The following is a 27,018-nucleotide window of genomic DNA, read 5'->3' as shown; positions in this document are numbered from 1 at the left end:
TTCTCTGAGCTTGTTACTCCTTCCTATCACCCTAGAGGGAACATGTTGAGCCTGTGCCCTCCCCCTTTCCTTTTTGAACACTCCCCCCATTGCTCCTCTGTAGATTCCCCCACAAGTAGCTGTTCCCAGTCTACCCTGGCCAGATCCTGCCTTATTTTACTAAAATCCACTCTTCCCCCAGTCCAAAACATTTTTTTCACAACTTGTCTATTTCTTTGTCCATAACAAGCTTAAACTGTACCATGTTGTGGTCGCTATCATTAAAATGCTCACCCACCTGTCCAGCTTCATTCTCCAGATTTAGGTCCAGCACTGCACTGTCCCTTGTTGGACCCTCTACATATTGACCAAAAAGTTCTCCTGTGCACATTAAGAAATCCATTCCATCCAAGCCCTAACACTATGTGTATCCCAATTAATGTTGGGAAAGTTGAAATCACCTAACAATTACCATATTATTGCTTTTACACACCTCTGCAAATTGTGCACATATTTGCTCCTCAATTTTCCACTGACTATCTGGGGGTCTATAATAAACACCTAACAATGTGGCTGCCTGTTTTATTCCTGAGCTCTACCCACAAAGCTTCATTCAATGCCCCCTTCAAGATATCATCCCTCCTTACTGCAGTAACTGACTCCTATAAAGCAATGCCTCCTCCTCTTTTACTCCCTCCCTGTCTCGCCTGAAGATTCTATATCCCGGAATGTTGAGCTGCCAATCCTGCCCCTCCCTCAACCATGTCTCAGTGATGGCTACTATGATCACAATTCCACGTGTCAACCCTCACCCTTAACTCATCTGTTTTACCTGTAATACTCCTGGCATTAAAGTAGAGGCCATCCAGCCTTGCCTTATTCCCTTGAAACTTAATGCAGCTATACTCCCTGACTTGATTGTTTTACTGTATTATGCTCCCCTATTCTGCTAACATTGTGTCCCCTCCCCCTGCCAAATTAGTTTAAACTCCTCCCAACAGCACTAGCAAACCCACCTGCAAGGATATTCGTCCCACTCTGGTTCAGATATAAACCGTCCTGCTTGTACAGGTCCCACCTTCCCCAGAAATGGTCCCAGTAATCCAGGAATCTAAAACCCTCCCTCCTGCACCAACTCTTAAGCAACATATTCATCTGTGCCATTCTCCTACTTCTGAGCTCACTATCACATGGCACCGGGAGTAATCCTTGCTTTTTAAGTCTGCCTAACTCCGAATTCTTGATGCAAGACCTCATCCCTCTTTCTACCTATGTCATTGGTACCAACACGTACCATGACCTCTGTCTTATCACCCTCCCCCTTCAGGATGCCCTGCAGCCGTTCAGTGACATCCCAGACCCTGGTACCAGGGAGGCAACATACCATCCTAGAGTCACACTGATGGCCACAGTAGTGCCTAGCTGTTCCTCTTACTATAGAATCCCCTGTTACTCTTCCTCCCCTCCTGTATAGACAGGCTGCTTGTGGTGCCAGACGCTTAGCTCTGTCTGCAACCCCTGGAGGAACCAGCACCCTCATCAGCCTCCAAAAGGGAATACCAATTTGCAAGTGGAACCCCAGGGGACTCCTGAACTACATGCCTGTTTCTCTTGGACTGCCTGTCGAAGGGAAAGTGCTTTACAGCTAATGAAGTATGGTTTTGAAGTATAATCAAGTTGTAACCCTCCCCCATTATTGGGCTGGCTAGGCCTGTATTCACTGGAGTGAAGAATGAGAAGGGATCTCATTGAAACAGACTGGATAGAGGGATGTTTCCTCTGGCTGGGATGTCTAGAACAAGGGGATGACAGTCTCAGGATATGGGGTAAATTAGGACAAATGGAGGTATTTAGGACAAATGGAGAAACTTCACTCAGGGTGGTGAACCTATGGAATTCAAGCATAGAAGTCACCAAACATTTAAATATATAGGTTTCTCGGCCATGAAGGGATATGGGGAGAAGAGTATCATGTTGAGATAGAGAATCAGCCACAATTGTATTGAATAGCAGGGCAGGCTCAAAGGGCCAAATGACCTGCTCCATTTTTTATTACCTCAATCACTTCCTCTATCTAATGCAGAAGATAGATGTGCATTAGTAAATTCAAGTAGCTAATTGGAGGTCAGTACATTGTATTACAGATCAGTTCCAACTATTACTGAAATGTAGAAGCTTATTGTTTGAATGTATTCTTAAATGAAACAAAATGCTGTAAGAACTCAAGTCTGGCAGCATCTATGGAGAGAGAAACTTTCAACATTAAATCTGCATGGCTCTTCAGAGCTTATTTAAAAAACATCCATTTGATTCCTTTCATATTCACAACTGAGAGCTCCTCTTTTTCCTCCCTCTCCCTTCCAGGGAGGGACTCTCACCTGAGCAGCACTGGCCCCAGTGAAAACTTCCCTCCCCTCAATCCTTTTTAAAAGCTGCCATTTTAGTATCAAAACATTTACTTTTAGTCTGGTCAGACCAAGTGTAGTGTTTAAGAACAAAAGGAAAGCTCTAACCAATCATGGACCCAAATTACACAGACACATTCCAGACTTAAACCACCCATTATATTAGCAAAATAGTGAATTGCAAACATTAACATGACAAATGGCAAACAGCAGCCCTAGGTGGCTTCATGATATCAATGAACAGAAGCAAGTCATGTCTTACACAACCTTATTAGTCCCATACTAACTGAGCTCCAATGAAGTGGCGAGTCAGCAGCAATTAAAACGCAGATAAAAATCTGAAGATTACTTAAGTCAGCTGCAAGGCCTACATGGAACTACTAAATTTAGTCACCAACACTGGCACCCTTCCCAGAACAATGGATTTTGCTTTCCACTCCTGAGATCAAGCAGCTGCTATGATTCAATTTCCTCCAAACTTTTAAAGCCAGAGGATAGAGCCATCTAAATTCTATATTTTGTTTGACACTTGGAAGCCAGGAGATGAAAGACCTGCCATGAGGTTCTTTCCCACCATTGCTGTAGGTTCTGGGATAGGCTGAAATGGCTGGGGGGGGGGGGGGGGGGGAGAGAAGAAAGGACTATGGTTACATTTGGTTTTAATGTGATAGGTAACATAACATAACATACAATTGATCACAAGGCAGTCTGATCCCTTTTACAGGAAGGGAGATAAGGTATCGGTGCCTTAAATAAGTGAAACCAGTTCAGAGGCAAAGCAAACAAATCATAATTGGCAGAGACAACAACATCACATTTTGTACCCTGTGATTGGAGACTGAGCAAGGAGGGCTACAACAGGCTGACTCACCACTTTAGGATTTTTACACAATTTTTCCAATGTTTGCTCGTGCACAGTTTGTACAAAGACATTTTAATACATTGTTCTTGGAAAATACAAGATCTGTAAAAAAAGCTATAAACACTGCAGTTAACCTAGCTTAAATCAATTCCCAGATCCATTCCACTTAGTCCTGTTTGGCATCCTTCACAGTTCTCTTAATACGAGAGTAGGGACCAATGGTATCATCCATGATGAAGTCGTAGAGTACTTTCACCCAGGAAGAGTACTGTGGCAGGTTGTCATAGTAATCAGCAGCTATCTTCTTTACCTAAAAGAGAGACACACTAAGACTGATTTTTGAAGTTCTGTCACAGCTGCCAATACAAACATAGCAATGTGATATGACCAAATAATCTGTTTTTGTAATGTTCATAGGGTAATCATTGACCAGAATCTTTTTTCAATGTTCATGAGGGTAATTATTGACAAGGATACCAGGGATAACTTTTACATCTGGGAGGTCAGATGGTGCCTCAGTTTACCATCTCAGCACCTCAAAATGATGCAGTACCAGATTGTCAGCCTTGATTTTTGTGCTTAAGCCCTGGGAATCCAGAGCCTTGTGACAGAGGATCAGAATTCCTTAAAAACACTTTCTTCCTCCAAACTTAAACCACACAGGGAGGAAACAGAGGTTTCATTTTCTCTCATGTAGGAGTTACTGTTGCTGGGGTACAGTTCCTGGCACCTCAAGTTGTCATTCATGAGGGGTAAGATACCAACATCAGCATGCTAGAGTGCATAACACTTCAATAACCTAGGATATTAGCTGGATGCTGGTCTGCAAGTTCTTCTCCCCTACCCTTTGTGCATGTAATAACTGCCCTGCAAGAACTCAGACTCTTGACTCAAACAGAATTCAATGGCAGTCACTCAGTGTATTTAGAAGCAGCAGGGACACTAGATCCAACCTTATATTCATTTTATACCTTTACATTGAAATTATCCACCTTGGGATTACTAAAATGCAAGTGGCTCAGACCCAGATTGATTTGTTTTGTAGTTCCATGGACACTACCATTGTCCTATTTCCCTGGAGACAACTATGCTCCCAAAAGTACCCACGAGCAAAGCTAAAGAGGAGACAAAAGACTGGGACAACATCCAAGTGTTAGGGAAGAGACTAAAGTATGTGCAGGAGCTTAACTAGAAAAAAAACTACTTGTACCATTGATCCTCTCTGCAGCAATGGCTGTTACTGATAGACCAGTCAAATGGTTAGGGGACATTGAACTGAATCCCAATATCCTACATATACTTCAAATACAGCAGCCAAATAGAGGACAGATCAGATGACACTTCTGGCTTAGAAGTGCAAGAGTTCCAGCACTAGCTTCAGCAGCAAACTTGCTCTAATTACAAGTGGAGTGACCAACTCAATGTTGCTCTACTGGTTCTATTGGGACAATAATGTTCTGTACGAGTTATTGTAAAGGCCACTTGAAGTTGATGGCAAGTATCTCACTGGACTGTGCTTAATGCAAGTCTACGGGGACAATAATTTAAAACGTCCAGATTTTAATTCTAACTAGTACCAGATTCTCTGTCTAAGCATTACCAAGACTGAAGTTAGGGTTAGACCAGTAAATTCTGCCTGTCAATTTCCAGTCCTGTACTAACAGTGCAGCTTGTTTGTACAGTGGATTGAAACACTGGTTAAGCAAATGTCTTGAGTCAAGAACACTCAGCAGCTACAACTTAAAAGCAAAAATAGAAGGAAACTCCATTATATATCCAAGTCCATTATTTGATGTAAAGACAGAAAATGCTGGAAAAACTCAGCAGGAAGGAGCATCTGAAGTTCTGAAGCACATTCAGACTCGAAATATTAACTTTCTCCTTACAGATGCTCAGGCCTGCTGAGTTTTTCCAGTGTTTTGTTTTATTTCAGATTTCCAGCATCCAATATTTTACTTATATCCATTATTTGATGTGTTATGGTCACTGTCAGTCACAGATGCAATGATCAATTCAGTATCCTTACTGGTCCTCTAGATACATTATGGATACAGATTAAATTGGTGGTTTTCCAAACTTGGCCCAACATAGTCAGTCAGTCAGGATTACAGCACAGGTAGCCATGTGGCCCATTGTCTGTGCTGGCTCTCAAGGAGCACTCCAAATGCTGCCACTCCCCATTACTCTTTTTGGGCATTTAGAAAATGTTAAATTTGTGACTCTGCCAGCTGAAAGACAAGCCACCCACCCAGCCTAATCCCATTTTCCAGCATTTGTTCCATAACCCTGCAAGTTCCAGCACATCAGGTGCATATCCAGACACCTTTTGAACAGATTGAGGGTTTCTGCCTTCACTGCCCCTTTCAGGCAGAGTTCCAGACCCTCACAACCCTGAGTGAAAAGATTTTTCCTCATCTCCCCTTTACATCTTTCTACCCATCATTTTAAATTTATGCACCAAGTCACTGACTCCTCTGCTAAAGTAAATAGGCCCTATCCATCCACTCTATATAGGCCCCCCAATTTTGTACATCAAATCTCCCCTCAGTCTCCTCTGTTCCAAGGAGAACAACCCCAGCCTATCCAATCTTTCCTCATGATTGCAATTTCAGTCCTGGCAACATTCTTGTAAATCTCCTCTGTACCCTCTAGTTTGCCAGGTGATCAAAATTGCATGCAGCAAGTTGTGGCCCAAGTGTTTCATATAGCTCCAGCATAACTCCCTGCTCTTGTATTGTTTCTCAGCTAATAAATAGGATTCCTTATGCCTCTCCAACCATCTTGTTGACCTTTCCTGCTACCTTCAAGGATCTGTGAACATGCACTCCAAGGTCCCTCACTACTTCTACACCTCTATCCTTCCATTTATTGGCTATTTTTTTGCCTTGTTTAACTTCCCAAATACATCACCTCACTTCTCTGGGTTGAATTCCATTTGCCACTTGTAAGCCCACCTGGAAAGTCCATTGGTATCATCCTACAGTCCCCTCTTCATCAACCACATGGCCAATTTGCCATCTACAAACATCTTGATCATTCAACCTACATTTCCATCCAAATCATTCATATATACCACAAAGCAGGGGACATTGTAGTGAGCCCTGCAGAACCCCACTGGAAACAGCCTTCCAGTCACAAAAACACCTGTCAATTACCCTTTGCTCCCTGCCAATGAGTCAATTTTGTATTGAGCTTGCTACATTTCCACAGGCTTTTTTTTAGAACATTGGGATCTTGTCAAAATGTAGACCACATCAATTGCATTACCCTCAATCCTCCTTGTTATCACCTCAAAACTGCAGATAAAGGATTATACCTACACATTACTTTGGAAACCCTAATACAAGCTTAACTCAAGTCATCACAAATGATGGAACCTAGAATATGCCAGTATGGGATCCAGTGTGTTGCATTTAGGTTCACTACTTAAAATTAATTGGGGCATAGAGTACAAGAGCAAGGAGGTTAAAATACTATTTGGTGGACAAAACCAACTTCAAGAGATACCTTCAGCTTGTAGTTCTCCTACAAAGAACAATGAGATCCCTTAACCTTTTGAAAAAATTGCTAACAGTCAGTCCACATGTTCCATAACTTCAATATTCATCCTTCAAAGGCCCAACTGTGGAAAGGCAGCATCCCATTTGCTTTTATAGCCACACCCCTCCTTCAAAAAAAAAGGGTACTACAGAATTTATCCTAAAAACCCAGAATGTTAGCACAAGTGCAAGATACCAAGTTATTAGATTTGGTCACTCCACCCTTGTACAAAAGGTAGCTGACCTTGGCATAGCACTAGGGGAAATCCAGGAACCCCACTCAGCTCAGTTATGCTGACCAAAGTGTTAGGATATAACTTTTCAGGTCACATGAACAGCCATTTTGACAATAACCATACTGTTCACCCAGGAACTGCTGAGTCAGAAGGAAAACAGGTCAGAAACTAAGTAAAAACAGCAGCAGTTTGAGTTGTTTAAAATTTGAATATCAATAAGGATGAAGCTTTTAAAGCCATTCAACTATGCAGGGTTTCTCTCCTAAAAAGGAATTTAGATCTGCAGTTAGAGACAAATACAATTTATAAAATACTCACTTGAGGAAGCCGGCATCCTGGAACACTGGGAAAGTCATGGTGTTCATTGTGATATCCAACATTGAAGGTTATTAGATTGAGTGGCCCATAGTAAGAATAGGTTTCATGACCCTTCAGAAACATGTAATGTTCAGCAATAAAGTGCCCAGAGATAGGATGTAGGCCCATGCCAAGGAGGGACCCTGCCAACATATATACTACGGATTTCATTCCCCAAAAGTAATAAACCAGTAAGTTAAATGTTAGCTGAACAATCAGGTTGGTGATCTCCAGGTAAGTGATGGGTTTGGGATTGATGCAGAGTGGACGGATAGCATAGAAGAGTGGCTGAAGGATAATCCAAAACAGCTTCCTGAATCTGGTGCAGAAAAACCATCCCTCGAACACGGTGGGAATGTCCACGTCAATACCATCACCACCCATGTAGCGGTGATGATCCATGTGATACCTCTTGAAGGCGATAGAGTAGGGCAGGCCAACAGGGAGGTTTGCAAACATGCCAAAGTAACGGTTCAATAGTGCTCGTTTGTTCCCAAAGGCAGCATTGTGAGAAATTTCATGGATGGCCAGCGTCATGGAATGGTTGAAACATCCACCAAATACATAGGCCCAGAAAATCACCCACTTCCAGTCTAAGTCCTTCACAAGGTAGAAGGCCAAAAGCTGAACTGCTACCATCAGAGAGACGATCCATTTCAGGTTGTGATCTGGGCCCATCAACGACTTAATCTCAGGGTATTTGGCTGTAAGGCAAAAAAGTCCATTAGTTTGAAATATTCAACTCATGTTGACAAGCCTCATGGCAATCAATCAACTTCACATCCAGCTTTAACTTAATGGCAAACAATGCACTCAAGAATCAGTGGATTCAATTAGATAAAAGCAAAAAACTGCGGATGCTGGAAATCCTAAACAATAACAAAAATACCTGGAAAAACTCAGCAGGTCTGGCAGCATCTGAGGAGAGGAGCACAGTTAACGTTTCGAGTCCGCATGACTCTTCAACAGAACTAAGGAAAATTTGGAGAATGTCAACTCAAGGGTTATAGCCTGTACAACACTAAAGAAGACTGCTGAAAGATTTCAGAGTTGCTCAATAACAAAGGTGTTTAAACCAAGAATATAATACCAAACTCTATTTCTTTTCTGTACTGCTGATCAACTTTATCACTTCCTAGTCTCCAGCAGCAAGGAGTGTAAAGATCAACACCCAATTGCTATCCACTTTAACATGAGGAACCTGCTTCGTTGACTTCCTGTTCCAGGAAAAATATTGAGCATTATGAATTAAATGAAAGGACACTGTATTCAGGGATGTGGTGCAGGGGAAGAGGTGATGGTGTAGTAGTATTGTCACTGGATTAGTAATCCAGATACCCAAGGTAATGCTCTGGGGACCTGGGTTCAAGTCAGATTGTGGCATTTGAAAATCAAATGATAATGAAACCATTGTCAATTGTCTAAAATCCCATCTGGTTCACTAATGCATTTTAAGGAAAGTGAGCTGTTCTTACCTGCTCTGGTCTACATGTGACTCCAAACCCACAACAATATGGTTGACTCTAGAATGCCCTCTGAAATGGCCCAGCAAGCCACTCAATTGCATCAAACTGATACAAAGTCTACCTAAGCACCAGAAACAATGCCAAACTCAGCCCTGTCAACATCTCAACATCTGGGGTCCAGTGCCAAATTGCCCCCATCACCACCCCTGGTTATGTCCTGTCCCACCAGGACAGGCCCAGGAGAGGTGGCAGCACAGCAGGTATACAGTCAGAAGGGCATTGCCCTGGGATTCCCCAACATCAACTCTAGACCCCATGAAGTCTCATGGCATCAGGTCAAACATGAGCAAGGAAACCTCCTGCTGATTACCACATACCAGCCCCCCCCCCCGATCCCACCCCCCTCCAGCTGATGAATCAATGTTCCATGTTGAACACCACTGCAGCACTGAGGGTGGCAAGTGCACAATATACTCTGGGTGGAGGACTTCAATGTCCAACATCAAGAGTGGCTCAGTAGCACCACTACTGACTGAGTCCTAAAGGACAGCTGATGGACTGGGTCTGCAGCAGGTGGTGAGGGAACCAACAAAGGGGAAAAACATACCTCTTCACCAACCTGCCTGCTACAAATGCATCTGCCCGATAGTATCAGGAGGAGTGACCACTGCACAGTCCTCAGAGACTGCCTTCACATGAGGATACCCTCCACTGTGACACTACCATGCTAAATGGGATAGATTTCAAACAGATCTAGCAACTCAAGACTGGGCAACCATGAGGCACTGTGGGCCATCAGCAGCAGCATACTCAAACACAATCTAACCTCATGGCCCAGTATATCCCCACTCTTACCATTACCACCAAGCCAACAGATCAACCCTAGTTCAAAGAAGAGTGGAGGGCATGCCAGGAGCAGCACTAGGCATACCTAAAAATAAGGGGTCAACCTGGTGAAGCTACAACAGAACTACCTGTGTTCCAAACAGCATAGGCAGCAGAGAGCTAAGCAGTCCCACAATTAACTGATCAGACCTGAGCTCTGCAGTCCTGCCACATCCAGACATGATTGGTGGTGGACAATTGAACAACTCACTGGAGGAGGCTTCACAAATATCCCCATCCTCAATGATGGGGGAGCCCAGCATCTCAGTGCAAAGATAAGGTTGAAGCATTTGCAGCAAGCTTCAGCCAGAACTGCCAAGCAGATGATCCATCTTGGCCTTCTCTGGAGGACCCCAGCATCACAGATGCAAGTCTTCAGCCAACTTGATTCACTCCACATGATACCAAGAAACAGCTGAAGGCACTGGATACTGCAAAGGCTATGGGCCCTGATAATATTCCAGCAATAGTACTGAACTTGCTGCACACAGCCAAGCTGTTCCAGTACAGCCACAATACTGGAACCTAATTGGCTGTGGAAAATTGCCCAGACATGTCCTGTAAACAAAAAGCAGGACAAATCCAACCCAGCCAATTACTGCCTCAGTCTACTCTCAATCAGTAAAGTGCTGAAAGGGGTCAGCGCCATCAAGCAGCACTTGTTTAACAATAACCTGCTCACGGATGCTCAGTTTGGGTTCTGCCAGGGCCATTAGATTCTGACTTGATTACAGCCATGGCTCAAACATGAACAAGAGCTGAACTCTAGGTAAGCAGAGTGACTGCCCTCAACATCAAGGCAGCATTTGACCAGGTGTGGCATCAAGGAGCCTTAGCAAAACTGGAGTCAATAGGAATTGTTGGGGGGCTGGGGTGGGGGGGGGGGGGGGGGGAAAAAGAGGGAAGAAGAGAACTCTCCACTGGTTGGAGTCATACTTAACACAAAAGGAAGATGGTCGTGACATTTGGAGGTCAGTCATTTCAGCTCCAGAATATCACTGCATGAGTTCCTCAGGGTAGTGTCCATCTTCAGTTGCTTCATCAATGACCTTCCTTCCATCATAAGGACAGAAGTGAGGATGTTCGCTGATGATTGCACAATGTTCAGCACCATTTGTGACTCCTCAGATACTGAAGCAGTCCATATCTAAATGCAGCAAGACCTGGACAATATCCAGGCTTGGGTTGACAAGTGGTAAGTAACATTCACACCACACAAGCAGTGGGCAATGACCATCTCCAAAAAGAATCTAACCATCACTCCTTGACATTCAATGGCATTACCATTGCTGAAGCCCCCACTAGCAACAGCCTGGAAGTTATAGACCAGAAACAAATGGACTAGCCATGTTGGGGAGGTGGTGCTAATGCAGAGACCCATGTTAATGCTCTGGGGGCCCAGGTTTGAATCCTGCCACAGCAGATGGTGGAATTTGAATTCAATAAAAATCTGGAATTAAAAGTCTAATGATGACTAATAAGCCAATGTTATTTTTTTGTTAAAAACTCATCTGATTCACTAATGCCCATTAGGGAAGGAAATCTGCCTACATGTTGACTCTTAACTGCCCTGCCCCTGAACAAGGGCAATTAATGCTGGCCTAGCCAGCAACAGCCACATCCAATGAATGAATAAAAAATATATATACTGTGACTATAAGAGCAGGTCAGAGACTAGGAGTCTTGCAACAAGTAACTCACCTCCTGACTCCCCAAAGCTTGTCCACCATCTACAAGGAACAAGTCAGGAGCGTGATGGAATACTCCCCACTTGCCTGAGTGAGTGCAGCTCCAACATCTCAACAACCTTGACACCATCTAGGACAAAGCAGCCCACTTGATTGACACTCCCACCACTGATATGTATTGTACACTGCTGCCACTGAAAGATGCACTGCAGAAACTCACCAAGGATCCTTAGATAGGATCACTACCATCTAGAAGGACAAGGGCAGAAGACACATGGGACACCACCTGGAGGAGCCCCTCCAAGCCACAAGCCATCCTGATATGGAATATATCACTGTTCCTTCACTGTCACTGGGTCAAAATCCTGGAACTCCCTAACTGCACTGTGTAAGTGTCTACACCAGTGGATGCACCAGTTCAAGAAAGCAGCTCACCACCACCTTAAAAGGGCAATTAGGGATGGGCAATAAATGCTGGTCTAGCCAGTGACAACCACATCCCATGAAAGAATAAAAGAATGAAAATGTAGAGAGTGGGTTGAGAGGGCAGGAAGAATTGAAGGCACTACCTTGATGCTTTGAGAGCCTAATCCACATGTCTTGAACTGTCTGGCCCTTCCCTAACCTTGCAGTCAGTTAATACTGCTGAGAAACACTAGATTGGATCAACTCAATCATGAGGCTCAAAAACAAGCTGGGAACATTCTAATGCAAATCTTGCCCCAAGGAGTGAAGGCAAAGGCTTCTTTCACAGGTTGAGGGAGGAAAAGTAGATGCACAAATGACAAGACTTTTCTGCAAGATAAAGCAGAAGCATTTGTTACAACAAATACAGGTGCTGTAGATATTGAGGTTAGTTTGCCAAATTGTACTATGCCGATGTTTTATTCGGACATCAAGTGATTCAACTCTAAATTTGAATTTGGGTTTTTGTATTCAGACTAGAAATAGAGACTGCAATAAATCAGTCAAACAGAGAAGACAATATTATTCAACTCAATTGTATGTTTAGACTTCATGAGTTATCCACAGCCGTTACAGCTCTAAATTGTCCGTAACATGAAAGTAGTTTGCCAGTAAGTCATGACATCTCAGCCAGTAGTTTTCACATTTTCACATACTGAAAGCGAAACGGTTGACTGGGTAAATAGAACTAGCTACATCAGCTGTTTAACAGAACAGGCTGTGTGGGAGTCAGATAATATTGTCCTTACTAAGTTCTTAAGTGAGCAAGCCATGAAAAATGAAGGATCGGCATTCTAAGAAAAATTGGTGTTAGAATCAACAATGAAGAATGTAGTTAGTGGAGAGGCAGCTCCAGTTGGGACAGGACAGACTGCTTATGCTTAGTTATTAACACCATCTCCTGAAGGTATAATGAAAGGTTATTACTAGACCACAGTATACCCTGAGATTATGTCAAGACAAAATTGTTGTGGGTGGTTAATAGGGAAAAGGATATAGACCTTGAGATAAGCAAGGGGAAAGTACAAATATTTGTGATTTTATGCAAATTGTGTCAAGGACTAGAGTAGCCGTCGTAATCTGAGGGTCAACTGGTTGGATGGCCACAGATCAGTTCCAAGAGCTCTACATAAGTGCATACCAGTGAGGTTTTAAAAATAGATCCATTAGTGACTAATGCAAAGTGCTATATATCAGTCATCTGCCACACAACCTCCAGGTAGTAACAGGCTCATTGAACTTGTGATAGAAGCCACAATTGTATCTCAAAGGTTGATTTGGTAAATAATTCAGGGAAAATATTTACTCAGCAAATCATGATCTGGAATGCTCTACTCAAAATGGTAGTGGAAGCAGATTCAATTGTAACTTTCAAAAGGGAAGCATTTGCAGGACTATGGGGAAGGAGCAGAGTTGAGATTGTTAAATTCAGCTCTGTAGGCCACAGGCAGCTTGTAGATTCATTCCCCTTTGTTCTCTACTATTCACTTGATCAAGATATGGGTGCTGCTGGCATTTACCACCACTTATTTTGCTACCTTGTGGTGGTGGGCTGCCTTGAATCAGTGCAGTCCATACTACAATTATCTTTTCCTCTCCTCATTCTTTGAAGTGGCCAAGCAAACCACTTGTATAAAACCACTGCAGAGGACAGTTCAACCACATTGATACTCTTTCGAGTTATCAACAGTCACAGATTGCAACTCTTTTTTTCGAGTACAATCACCGTTCTTGGTTTCCGGGAGTGGGACATGAACCCACAACCCTCTGATTCAAAGGCGAGGGTGCTATGAACTGAGCCACAGCTGACACCTCTATTCAACCACATTGATGTGGGACCTATCATAGGCCATATTGAATAAGGGTGGAAGGGGTTTTATCTTCTTCCCTAGAGGCTCAATGCACATTTGTAACAAGGCAGATGGATGAATTGTGACATGTAGAAATAATTGGAATTATAATATGGTAGCCATTGGAGATGTGGTTGCAAGGAGTCCAAGGCCAGGAACCGAATATTGAAGGGTACCTGACTTTTCAGGATAGGGAGAAAAGGAAGTGGGGCCAGGTCTGTTAAAGAATGCCATCAGCACAGTAGTACAGTAGTGAGAAACTCCTGTTCAGAAGATGAAGGTGGAGAATGTTTGGAAGATAAGAAATGGCAAGGGAAAAAAGTTACTAATGAGAGATCTATAGTCCCCCACCCCACTAACAAATAGTGTTCTGAAACTAGTGTCTTTACAAAGATGACAAGTTGCTAAAATGGACCTGGGAAAATAGTGGTAGTAGATAAGCAGTGGCAGATGTTTAAGCCAACATTTCATAGCTCAAAGTACTAAGTATTTGGATCAAAAACAGAATTACCTGGAAAAATTCAGGTCTGGCAGCATCGGTGGAGAAGAAAAGAGTTGACGTTTCGAGTCCAACATGACCCTTCAACAGAACTGAAGTATAGTTAGGAGAGGGGTGAAATATAAGCTGGTTTAAGGTGGGGGGGCGGGGGGAGAGAAGTTGAGGGTGGGGTGGTTGTGGGGACAAGCAAGCAGTGATAGGAGCAGATAATCAAAAGATGTCACAGACAAAAGGATCAAAGAGGTGTTGAAGGTGGTGATATTATCTAAGAAAAGTGCTAATTAAGAATGGATGGCAGGACACTCAAGGTACAGCTCTAGTCGGGGTGGGGTGGAAAGACTGACAGGGTATTGGTTGTAGATTTAAAAATAATGGAAATAGGTGGGAAAAAAATCTATATAAATTACTGATGAAAAAAAAAAGAGGGGGAAGAAACAGGGTGGGTGGAGTTTAAGATCTAAAGTTGTTGAATTCAATATTCAGCCCGGAAGGCTGTAAAGTGCCTAGTCGGAAGATGAGGTGCTGTTCCTCCAGTTTGCGTTGGGCTTCACCGGAACAATGCAGCAAGCCAAGAACAGACATGTGGGCAAGAGAGCAGGGTGGAGTGTTAAAATGGCAAGCGACAGGGAGGTTTGGGTCTTTCTTGCGGACAGACCGCAGGTATTCTGCAAAGCGGTCGCCCAGTTTGTGTTTGGTCTCTCCAATGTAGAGGAGACCGCATTGGGAGCAACGAATGCAGTAGACTAAGTTAGGGGAAATGCAAGTGAAATGCTGCTTCACTTGAAAGGAGTGTTTGGGCCCTTGGACGGTGAGGAGAGAGGAAGTGAAGGGGCAGGTGTTGCATCTTCTGCGTGGGCATGGGGAGGTGCCATAGGTGGGGGTTGAGGAGTAGGGGGTGATGGAGGAGTGGACCAGGGCGTCCCGGAGGGAACGATCCCTACGGAATGCCGCCAGGGGGGTGAAGGGAAGATGTGTTTGGTGGTGGCATCATGCTGGAGTTGGCGGAAATGGCGGAGGATGATCCTTTGAATGTGGAGGCTGGTGGGGTGATAAGTGAGGACAAGGGGGACCCTATCACCAGCCTCCGCATTCAAAGGATCATCCTCCACCATTTCCGCCAACTCCAGCATGATGCCACCACCAAACACATCTTCCCTTCACCCCCCCGGCGGCATTCCGTAGGGATCGTTCCCTCCGGGACACCCTGGTCCACTCCTCCATCACCCCCTACTCCTCAACCCCCACCTATGGCACCTCCCCATGCCCACGCAGAAGATGCAACACCTGCCTCTTCACTTCCTCTCTCCTCACCGTCCAAGGGCCCAAACACTCCTTTCAAGTGAAGCAGCATTTCACTTGCATTTCCCCTAACTTAGTCTACTGCATTCGTTGCTCCCAATGCTGTCTCCTCTACATTGGAGAGACCAAACGCAGACTGGGCGACCGCTTGCGGTCTGTCCGCAAGAAAGACCCAAACCTCCCTGTCGCTTGCCATTTTAACACTCCACCTTGTTCTCTTGCCCACATGTCTGTCCTTGGCTTGCTGCTTTGTTCCAGTGAAGCCCAACGCAAACTGGAGGAACAGCACCTCATCTTCCGACTAGGCACTTTACAGCCTTCCGGGCTGAATATTGAATTCAACAACTTTAGATCTTAAACTCCACACACAGCCCCCCCCCCCCCCCCCCCCCCACCTCCGCCCCCCACCCCCACCCGACCCCCCGTTTCTTCCCCCTCTTTTTTTTTCATCAATAATTTATATAGATTCTTCTTTTCCCATCTATTTCCATTATTTTTAAATCTACAACCAATACCCTGTCAGTCTTTCCACCCCACCCCCACTAGAGCTGTACCTTGAGTATCCTGCCATCCATTCTTTAGCACTTTTCTTAGATAATATCACCACCTTCAACACCTCTTTGATCCTTTTCTCTGTGACATCTTTTGATTATCTGCTCCCATCACTGCTTGCTTGTCTCCACAACCACCCCACCCTCAACTTCTCTCCCCCCGCCCCCCCACCTTAAACCAGCTTATATTTCACCCCTCTCCTAACTATACTTCAGTTCTGTTGAAGGGTCATGTTGGACTCGAAACGTCAACTCTTTTCTTCTCCACCGATGCTGCCAGACCTGCTGAGTTTTTCCAGGTAATTCTGTTTTTGTTATGGATTTCCAGCATCCGCAGTAGCTTTTTGTTTTTATCTAAGTATTTGGATGTGTACTTGAAATGCCATAGCTTTGTATGCCATGGGCCTAGTGCTGGAAAATGGGGTTAGAATAGTTAGGTACTTGTTTGACCAGCACAGACTTGATGGGCCGAAGGGCCTTTTTCTGTGCTGTAGACCTCTGATTCTATGACTCGAAGATGTATTCCATTAAGACAGGAAGATGAACCACCCATGGCTAAGGAAGGATGATATCAAATTGAAAAGAAATGGCATATAACTTAAATTCATTTACAGGACGTGGGCGTCACTGGCTAGGCCAGCATTTACTGCCCATCACTAATTGCCATCCAGAAGGTAGTAGTGAGCTGCCTTCTTGAACCACTGCAGTCCCAGTGGCACAGATACACCCAGTGCTGTTAGGGAGGGAGATCAGGATATTGGCCCAGCAATAGTGAAGGAACAATGATGTATTTCCAAGTCAGGATGGTGTGCGACTTGGAGGGGAACTTCCAGGTGGTGGTACAGAGATCAAGCCAGAAGATGAGAAAAACTTTAGAAACCAGCAGAAGATAACTAAGTGTAAGCTAGCAAATAAAAGAGAGAGATAACTTGCATGTGGATATCAATATTGTAACTAAAGTAAACATTGGTCCATTAATTCCCCAGTCTCATCCTCCAGGGGGAAAACAAGGAAATAGCAGAGACTGCAATATTTGTTCAGTCTTTAGATACAAAGCACTAAACATTGTGAAAATAGTAGAAAAAAAATCAAGGGACAAAAGGCAGAGGACTTGGGACCAAAGGCTGATAAGTCCCCTGGACTTGGTTACATCCTAGAGATAGTGGATGTTTTGGCTGTAATCTTCCAAAATTCCCTAGATTCCAGAATGGTCTGCAGATACAAAAACTGCAAATGTAACACCACTATTCAAGAAAGGAGGGAGACAAGGCAAACTATAGGCCAGTTATGTCATTAGGAAAAATAGTGGAATACATTAACAGTAGCATACATTTAGAAAATCATAAAACCATGTTGACATTGTAAAGAAAATGTTGACAAACTTTAGAATTCAGGGCATAATGGGAAGGATGGATAAAAGAGGAAACCATATGTGGTGTATTTGTCTTCCAAAGAGTCTTCTGATTTAGGTTGCTGCACAAGATCCCATGGTGTTGGGAGGTAATACATTAAACACAGGTAAATGTAACAGGAAGTTGAGAGAAATGGTTCACAGGTTGGCAAACCAGTGGTGTGCCACAGGGTTCAGTGCTGGAGCCTCAACTACTTCCAATCCATACTCATGCCAAATATGATAAAGATAGGTAGGAAAGAAAGTTGAGGACAGAGTCTGCAAAGGGATCATCAATAGGTTAAGTGAGTGGGCAATGAGATGGCAGGCGGAGTATTGTTTGGGAAGTGCAAGTTTATTCAATGATATTAAGAATAAGCAGAATATTTTTGAAAATGCATGAATGTACCCAGAATCTTACAAGGGACAAAGTTAAGCAAGTGCAAGAAATTAGGAAGGCAAAGGACATGTTGGGCATCATTGCCAAGAGGGACTAGAGTTGTACAGGGCTTTGATGAGATCACACCAGAAAGATTATGCAGAGTTTTGATGTCCACATCCAAGGAAGGATCTACTTGCTAATAGCCCAAATGTTTTGTGCTAAGGAAGGGTCTACTTGTCTAGGATGCAGTGCAAGGAAGGTTTCCTAGATTGGTTCAGCTACGATGAGACTGAGGAAATTGGGTCTGGAGTTTGAGAGATGATCTCACTGAAACGAGATTCTGAAGGGGCTGGAGAATCTAGAACATGGATGCAGTTTGGCTGAGCATTAGAGTCAGAAATGTCTTCTTTGAAAGAGTTGTGACTCATGGGAATTGATGCCCTAGATAGTTGTGATGCGCCATTGAGTGCATTTGAAGTGGAGATTCAAGGGATTATGGAGCAGGCAGGAAAGTAGAGTGAGGTAGAAGATCTGCCATGATCATATTGAATGGCAGAGTAGGTTTGAGGGGCTGTATGATAAAGAGCCAAAACATATTTCATGGGTGATTTCTCGGGACATCTGCAGTCAGCTGGTCAGTTTGGTGACAGTTGTACAGCATTAACATGGATGGAGGGCATCCTGCAATTCAGAATTTTCCAGCATCAACACAAAAAATGCATATGGACATAGTGAATTGCATCTGAATACGCTTGAGTGCAAGAGCAAAGACAAGCAACTGATGTCAGAATGTTGTGTGGCAGTGGGGGGGCAGGGGGGAGGTGTTGAACGCAGCTATTCTTCCAGTCCAAGTCATCCTATTGTCCAGTAGATAGGAAAGGCTGAATTCAGTTATATCAATTTCCCTTCACAGCAGGACTAAAACCATCAGACAAGAAGCACAAAACATTTGGGCTATTGGTAAGCACCTCATCCATTCTCAAAATGCAACTCCATCTATGCATTGCTAGGGGTTGAGAAAGAAAAATCACCTAAAGGGTTAAATTATAAAGGGAAGCAAGAACAGAAAAATAAGAACAAGCCTGGACATGTGAAATGGCCTGAGATCAAAGGTTAGGCAAAGAGTAGATAAAAAGGATACATGACACAATAAACAAACAGATAAAAGCAAAAAACTGCAGATGCTGGAAATCCAAAACAAAAATAAAAATACCTGGAAAAACTCAGCAGGTCTGACAGCATCTGCTGAGAGGAACACAGTTAACGTTTCAAGTCCACATGACTCTTCAACAGAACTAAGGAAAAATAGAAAAGAGGTGAAATATAAGCTGGTTTAAGGGGGAGGTGGGACAAGTAGAGCTGGATAGAGGGCCAGTGATAGGTGGAGATAGCCACAAGATGTCATATAGATGTTGTCTCATGGAATGAATTGTTAGAAGAGATAAGTGACGATTAAGAAACTGTATGGGTAAGCAAAATCAATTAGCTAACAGATATTATAAGAGAATAAAGATCACTCAAGTTAATAAGATCACTAAATATGCTGGAGTCACATAATTGTACTGTATAAATACTGCTTGTTGAACACTAACTTCGAGCAGATCTAGATGATCTCTCCCAATGGCCATCGTACGGTTCAGCACTTAATAAATTGTACTCTTTCCTGAAGTAACCTGCATTTGCTATATTTATTCTTTGACAGGGTTAATGGGCCAGCGTGCAATTACCCATACTTGCTTTCAAACCCATTCAACAAGAGATTAGACTATCCCTGACTACATCTAAGTGAAGGAGAATGGAAATAAGGTTCATTCATAACAGTTTCTAGTTTTAAAATCCCCATGTACATTTAAAAGCTAGCTTACAGACCAGAAACAGTTCCTCTGATGGGATTAAATGCCAGAGAGCACTAGATTTAAATTTAAAGCTTGAAGGTATGCCTGTACGGTACAACTCTTGAAAAGTAGTGATTAGAGGGATAGTATATTTATTGTATTATTCAGTGCACTACTTCAATTTTCTTGTTTGCAATGCAGTTGACAAGCATCTGATGGGAACCACCTAGGAATGAAGCACATCCTTCAAGTGGATAGTGGCTTCCTGCATCAGAACTTCATGTTTTAATTGGAAATAAGAGGGGTGTGATGAAATGTTATGTACTCAGCTCAAGATGCAGGCTAGAATTAATGAGCAATCCATACAAATTGCCACACATCTACATTTTGATTTAGTAAAGGGACACCCAAACATCTGAACTAAAGGCAACCAGATGATCTAGTAAAAATAACAGCCATTCCCCCATTCAACATTTTTGCAAGGCCAACAAGACAATTGGAAATATATACTGATGCACATTTGAGTCAAACCACACCAATAAGCTATTTCTATACTGATTATAGGAACACTGCTGGAATTGGCTCTGAACTGGAAGACAGCTCTATAGGATGGTCTTATAGTGCTAGCATATAAACTTTTGTCTCAAAGTGCAACCAGAGGACACTGAAGTAGAATAAAAGCAGTAATACTGCAGCCCATGAGTCTGCATATATAAATGTAGGTTCAGCAATTAGGGGGTTTCTCAGGCCAAGGGTCATCTCCAGAGCTGTTACAAAAACAGTAGCTGGACTGTGCTCCTGTGTCAAGGATGGTGCATTGTAGAAGTACTAACTCAGCAAAAAGCAGAAAAGCTCATGGATTAATTTCATCAGAAAAATGACACAGGTACTTTCTATCACACTCTTGGAAGGGGATATTTAAACAGTTAGTCAAGATACTGCCCTACAGCCACAGGGTTGGATTAATTGCCCTTATTTAGTTGGCCTATGGTGATGTACACCAACTTTATTGCCTCAATAGGGATATTAGGATTTTAGTCTAGCAAGGGTGATAAATAGCCAAGTCAAGATGATGTGACTTGGGAGGCAAGTCTGCTGTGGGACTGAGGTATGCCTGACATTGCAATGCATCCAATAGACAGTATATAGTATAGCAGGGTGCAGTGGTAACAGTTATGTTCCTGGTCTAGTAATCAGAGATCAAGCTTAAACACCATAACAGCAGTTTGAGAATGAACTCAGTTAAGTAAAACTGAAATTAAAAGCTAGCATCAGTAATGGTAAGAATGAAACTTAGGTCAGTGTAGCATCATAAGCACAACCATCTTCAGTTGCTCCAATGACCCTCCCTCCACCATAAGGTCAGAAATGGAGATATTCACAACTCCTCAGATACACTGTACAGTTACACAGGTGTACCTAGGGCACATGGACTGCAGTGGTTCAAGGCAGCTGCTCACCACCACCTTCTCGAGGGCAGTAAATACTGGCCTAGCCAGCAATATAAAAATAAGATGTTCATATCTTTAAACACCAGACAGTTAATAGTAAGCAATGCTGGAGCTGTTCAGGGGGAGTTTGCTGTGCACTATATAAGCTGTTAATAGTGCCAGTGCTGCTGAATTTATAGTATGAGATTAAGCTGCATCAGAGCAGCAATTTTACACTAGAACTGCACAGAACAGTATTATATACAGTTCACCACCACTGTACTCCCTCAAGTATGATTGCAAAGTGTCAGAAATGGAGAATTTTGGCCAAGACAGACAATAGCTTGGGTAGTTTTCTGTGGAATAAGGGGTGGCAGGAGGTTAAAGATTGGATAGTTTGGGTAGTTTTCTTTGGAATGGGGCAGGGGGAGAGAGATTTAATTAAGGCATATATAATGGAGCCCTGGAAGGGCTTAGTTCCCTTCAGAAGTCAACAACCTGGGTGAGCATAGATTTATAGTAATCAGAAGGATGAGGGGGGGGAGAAATTAGAAATAATTTTTCCACCAAGGTGTTGGGGATTTGAACTCTGCGTAGGTAGTAGAGACAGAAACCCTCAACATAAAACACACTTGGATCAGCACTGAGGTAACATTACCTCTAGAGGCATAGGTACACAACACATTTTAGGGTGAATAGCTCAGCCAAAGAGCTGAATGGCTGCCATTTTCCATTTGGACTGCACACACATCACCCAAAGACCAGTGATTTGACTGGTACCTGGAATTAACAACTATCCTGAACTCAGTCATTTACAAAAAAAAAACTGTTAAATTATCCAGGATTGCCTATTGACAGTGGCCTTAAAGCTTGCATTTAGGTGAGTATAGATGAGGCCATGCTTGCAACTTACTAACAGGACATTACCGCAGAGGCCCCACCAGTTATTTTGTATCACTATCCAAAAATAATGCCTAAGATGTCCAAAGTTTAACCTCAGTTTAAAATTAAAGCTACACATAATTATGGTTAATAATTGACTTACTTGGGTAAAGTACATGTTACCCAAAATGTTTATGGAACTTAAATTCCTGACAAGTTTGGACAGCTCACTAGTTCTTACAGGCCAAGAATATTTCACAGGATTTGTAATTTACTGAAGCCATAACGGAATCTGGTATATCCTGCTGACTCAGTTTTATTTATTTAGCATCCAGCAGCATTCAAAAGGACTTCAAAACAAGAGTAGCATGGCTTGAGGTTTTGAAAGGTGGATGAGTTTAAGCAAGCCCTAAAGTGTAGGCCTAAGACAAGTCCTGCTACGAACTGGGGTGGGGTGGAAAGAGGGCAAAAATGAGAACACCTGGATTTTAAAATTGTTACCACACCTTTAATGATCTGCTCACTCAGGCAGTCATACAGGCTGATTTGCAAACCACACAGGATATGGACAAAATCTCATGAGAAATTAGAAAAAGATTCAATCTATTGGAGCTTCAGTATCAGTGAAGGGCAGAGGTAGATGGAAGCAGTATTAATGGATTGAGAGTAGGGTTACAGTCTTAAACAAAAACAGAAACAGAAATACCTGGAAAAACTCAGCAGGTCTGGCAGCATCGGCAGTGAAGAGCACAGTTGACATTTTGAGTCCTCATGACCCTTCAACAGAACTAAGTAAAAATAGGAAAGGGGTGAAATATAAGCTGGTTTAGGCAGTCGGGGGGGGGGGGGGGGGGGGGCAGTTGTTGTTGGGACAAGCAGCCAGTAATAGGTGGAAATAACCAAAAGATGTCACAGACAAAAGGACAAAGAGGTGTTGAAGGTGGTGATATTATTTAAAGGAATGTGCTAATTAAGAGTAGAAAGCAGGACAGACAAGGTACAGATAGCTCTAGTGGGGGTGGGGTGAAGGAATACTATAAGGGCTAAAAGGTAGAGATAAACAATGGGTGGAAATACATTTAAAAATAATGGAAATAGGTGGGAAAAGAAAAATCTATATAAATTATTGGAAAAAAGGAGGGGGAAGAAACAGAAAGGGGGTGGGGATGGAGGAGAGAGTTCAAGATCTAAAATTGTTGAACTCAGTATTCAGACCGGAAGACTGTAAAGTGCCTAGTCGGAAGATGAGGTGCTGTTCCTCCAGTTTGCATTGAGCTTCGCTGGAACAATGCAGCAAGCCAAGGACAGACATGTGGGCATGAGAGCAGGGTGGAGTGTTGAAATGGCAAGCGACAGGGAGGTCTGGGTAATGCTTGCAGACAGACCGAAGGTGTTCTGCAAAGCAGTCACCCAGTCTGCGTTTGGTCTCTCCAATGTAGAGGAAACCGCATTGGGAGCAACGAATGCAGTAGACTAAGTTGAGGGAAGTGCAAGTGAAATGCTGCTTCACTTGAAAGGAGTGTTTGGGCCCTTGGACGGTGAGGAGAGAGGGTTAGAGTCTTGTCCAGGATTATACAAAAATACGTAGTTGGTTCAGTAAACAGCTTGGGAAGATTAAATTTGACAGGAGGCAATAGCTTCACTCCTGTATTCAACTGTGGTCAGGTATAAGAATGGAACTACATGAAGACAGTTCTGGGATATTGAGACAAGATTGCAATCACAGGCTCCTGTTGGTGACTGACCAATTTTCTGACTAGCCAGGTAAGCAGACATTTAAACTGAAAGTTTTTCATTTTTAAAAATCCTCAGACATCACACTAGGAGTCCTCAGGGACCTTCTGTACTACATCCAGCATTGATAGCACTAGGTAGAATTCCTGTGCTACATCCAGCATTGATAGTTCTGTTCAAAGTTCAGTCTGACCAGAGCTACCAGTTACAGCCTTCTCATTGTTGTTTTGGCTATACAAAATGCTTAAGAACTTGCAGGACCATAAATTGGTCAGCTGAAAGTCAAATGGCTCAACAAAAGCCATCTTAACTTTTGATTGCCCAGTTCCCTGTAAACCACAACTATTCAATTTCAGATCACAACTAATCTATTTACATAACATAAAGCGCAAACATTAACTTACTTGAACAAACCACAGCTGTAAAACTTCTACACTCAGAGCACTACAAGCCTTTTCCATTTTCCCATGAAAGCCATCTTGCAGCCTCAAAGCTATTGTGCCATCAACTCAACATTGAGACTGGGCTGTGTGCCTAGAGGACTTTGCAGTCAGCTTTGTATTTCACTAGCACTGACTGGATTTCCTGCTCTATATTAAAATGGTTGATAAGGTAAAGCAAGCCACATACTAGGTCTGTCCCTTCCTTCTGAAGGATGAAGGACTGCCAATATGCAGGCTGGTATCTGTTCACGCACCAAAGCATCGCACAATTTGAAATGTCATTGCTGGGAGAAGATTAGAGCAAGATAGTATCAAGATCAGCAAGGCTCATGCTGAATGAAATCATATGGCCCTAATTTAACATGTCCTTACTAGAAGCAGAGTTGCACCTGCATTTGTGCACTCTTTCTGGGCTACATTTTCACTGCTAACTCATTGCACGATGGCCCTGCATTAATTGATTCAAAACCTAGTCAGAACCTATTTCCTAGATATTTGGCAGCACATCAACCACTTAAGCAACTGAATTAAAGGTGGCCAGGGGATTGAGAGCAGCACTACTGCCCCATCTTCAGTTGCTCCAGAAATTATGAAGGCAGGATAGCCTTCTTAAACGTATGCTCCCACAATGGTGCTGGGTGGGGAATTACAGGATGAAGGAATTTGTGTCCAAGATGAGGTGACCTGGAGGTAATGAGTGCTCTGAACTTTGCCAATAGGTCCAGCTGTATGCATCTAAATTCAGCATACAATTGTATGTTGAAGCCACCAAGGCACAGCATCCATCCAATCTGTATGTTGGGAGGTTTTAGCTTTGTTCCAGGAATAGAAATGCTAAAGAATCATGTATCTAAACATGACTAACAGTCCTTACTAAAAATCAAATCTTGTACAAGAATTCACCATTTATTGTTCCAGATAGCAAGCTGCAGCCACATTAACTGCTCCCAGTGGCAATTCATCTTGGAAGGAATATTTGCCTGGCTATTCAGTAGTATTCAACTTTAAAAACTCATTTTCTACAGTGGTGGGGAAAAGAACTGATGCCAAGTAGACATGAAATGGTCAGATGGGTTAAATATATTAAACATGTGTTCAGCCTGAGCACGTAGCCAGAGGAGGAATGTTATCAACGACAAGGAAAAAAATCTGGCAACACCCATAAATACAACATTTTACAAACCTGCATCTGAAAATTACAACTAACAATTTACAAAAAGCTCGAACAGAAGTTGCGTTGATTCTACAGCAGGGAGAGAAATAGGAATGTGATCTGGGCGAGCTGCTGACATACCAAAAACAGAAATGAAGTGTTTTTCTCCAATCTACAAAGGAGAGAAAAAAAATAACGGTCCTGAACCACGGGTGGGGCCAGGAGCTGCAAAAATAAAAAACACGTCTCAAACAAGCCGAGACCCCTCGAAACAGATGAAACTAGGGCAGCAGCTCTGAAGAAGGACTCGAAACATTAAACCTGTCTTTTTTTTCTCCACAGGCGCTGTCAGGCCTTGCTCAGGTTTTCCTGCTATTTTTGTCAGATTTCCAGCATCCGCAGTATTGCGCTTATATCAGCGGTGCTCATGCTGCTGGCGGCAAGTGATTGCTCCGCTTCAGCCCGGGGTAGAAAGGAGACCTTTCTCCTCGGGGTGGTGACTGCGCCAGGACAGGGCCAGCACCTCCTCTCCCCCCCGCCCCCCCCGGGAATGTGTACACCGCCCGTTCCCCGGACACAGACTCCCCCCCACACCCAGTCTGGACACTAGAGCAGCGACTGCTTCCGTCTCACGGGGGAAAACTCGCCGTTTTGGTGCCCATTGGGCCGGAAGGGAGTTTCAGAACGGACCGCACACACCAAGCCAAAACTTCCCACAGACCCAGAGAGGAGGGGAGGGGGGTGCAGAATATTCTCCATTCCGGTTTGATCCGGTACCGGGGGAGGGGCAGAATATTTTTTTTAAATTCCGGTTTGACCCCGGTCCCGAGTGGGAATATTCTTTTCCGAACAGGATTTAGTGAGCGGGTCGGGCACCATAACCCGACAAAGCCCGATAGAGCAAGTGACCGGCTGTAAGCGGTTATCTTCCAGCAGCAGCAGCCGCCGCCGGTTATTCCTTACCGAGTATCTCCTTCCTGCGGTCGGTGTGCGGTTGGTCGGTGTAAACCCACTCGAAGTCCTCACGGGCCACCCGGTTGCCCATTGTTATCGATGGAACGTTGCGGACTGGCTCGCGAAATGACCGTTAGCCCGACTCCTTCCTCCCACGTCCGCCTTCAACGACACAGCCGCAAACACGATTACCTCAACCCCGCCCCCCTCCAACTTCAAACACCCAGGCCAACCCTGACCCCGCCCCTGTCCGTGACGTCACGGCACCCGCCCCCGTTAAATTATTAAGGCGCACCCGTCTTTCATTCAGAAATACTCTCTCTCCCACTCTCATTCGGAACTGATAGGGGAAAAATAAAGCACATACACAGCATGGTCCGTAGTTTTATGCCTAGTTTTTTTGCTGTTGCTCAGCCGACCTCATGGCGTCACCTGACTTCACGAGTTGGAAATGGCGCTGGTTTCATTCCCGCACGGATTTGGCTGCTTGTTGTACACGTGATTTTTCTCCGGCCACCATCGCCGCCTGGAGTCTGATCAGGAAATAAGAAAGGGCGAAATGACAGTTAATGCTGAGGTTGATCATGTGACTGAACGTAAGCTTGTTTGGGGCAATTTGGTCAAGGACACGGGGTCACGTGACCCTCTAACGCCCCTCACTCCCATTGCAGCTTCCAACTGCTTCTCAAATTGATCAGCATTTCTACCTTCACTATTCTATTCGATGCTTTATT

At 43.6% G+C, this 27,018-nt stretch overlaps 1 protein-coding gene across 1 annotated transcript; it reads right to left on the bottom strand.

Moving 5' to 3' along the window:
- Window positions 1-3,028: 3,028 nt before the first annotated feature.
- degs1 (delta(4)-desaturase, sphingolipid 1) lies at window positions 3,029-26,453 on the bottom strand. Its single transcript, XM_078542812.1, has 3 exons — window positions 26,294-26,453; window positions 7,340-8,082; window positions 3,029-3,556 (listed from the first exon to the last, which is right to left on the bottom strand). Exons 1-3 carry the CDS (start codon window positions 26,373-26,375, stop codon window positions 3,413-3,415), a joined length of 969 nt encoding a protein of 322 aa, XP_078398938.1. The 5' UTR covers window positions 26,376-26,453; the 3' UTR covers window positions 3,029-3,412.
- Between the last annotated feature and the right edge of the window lie 565 nt (window positions 26,454-27,018).

This window comes from Cetorhinus maximus, chromosome 5 (assembly GCF_964194155.1).
Source record: "Cetorhinus maximus chromosome 5, sCetMax3.hap1.1, whole genome shotgun sequence".
NCBI classification, from domain to species: domain Eukaryota; kingdom Metazoa; phylum Chordata; class Chondrichthyes; order Lamniformes; family Cetorhinidae; genus Cetorhinus; species Cetorhinus maximus.
Note: the sequence above shows the minus strand (reverse complement) of the source record. Positions and strands in the feature narration are given on the sequence as shown.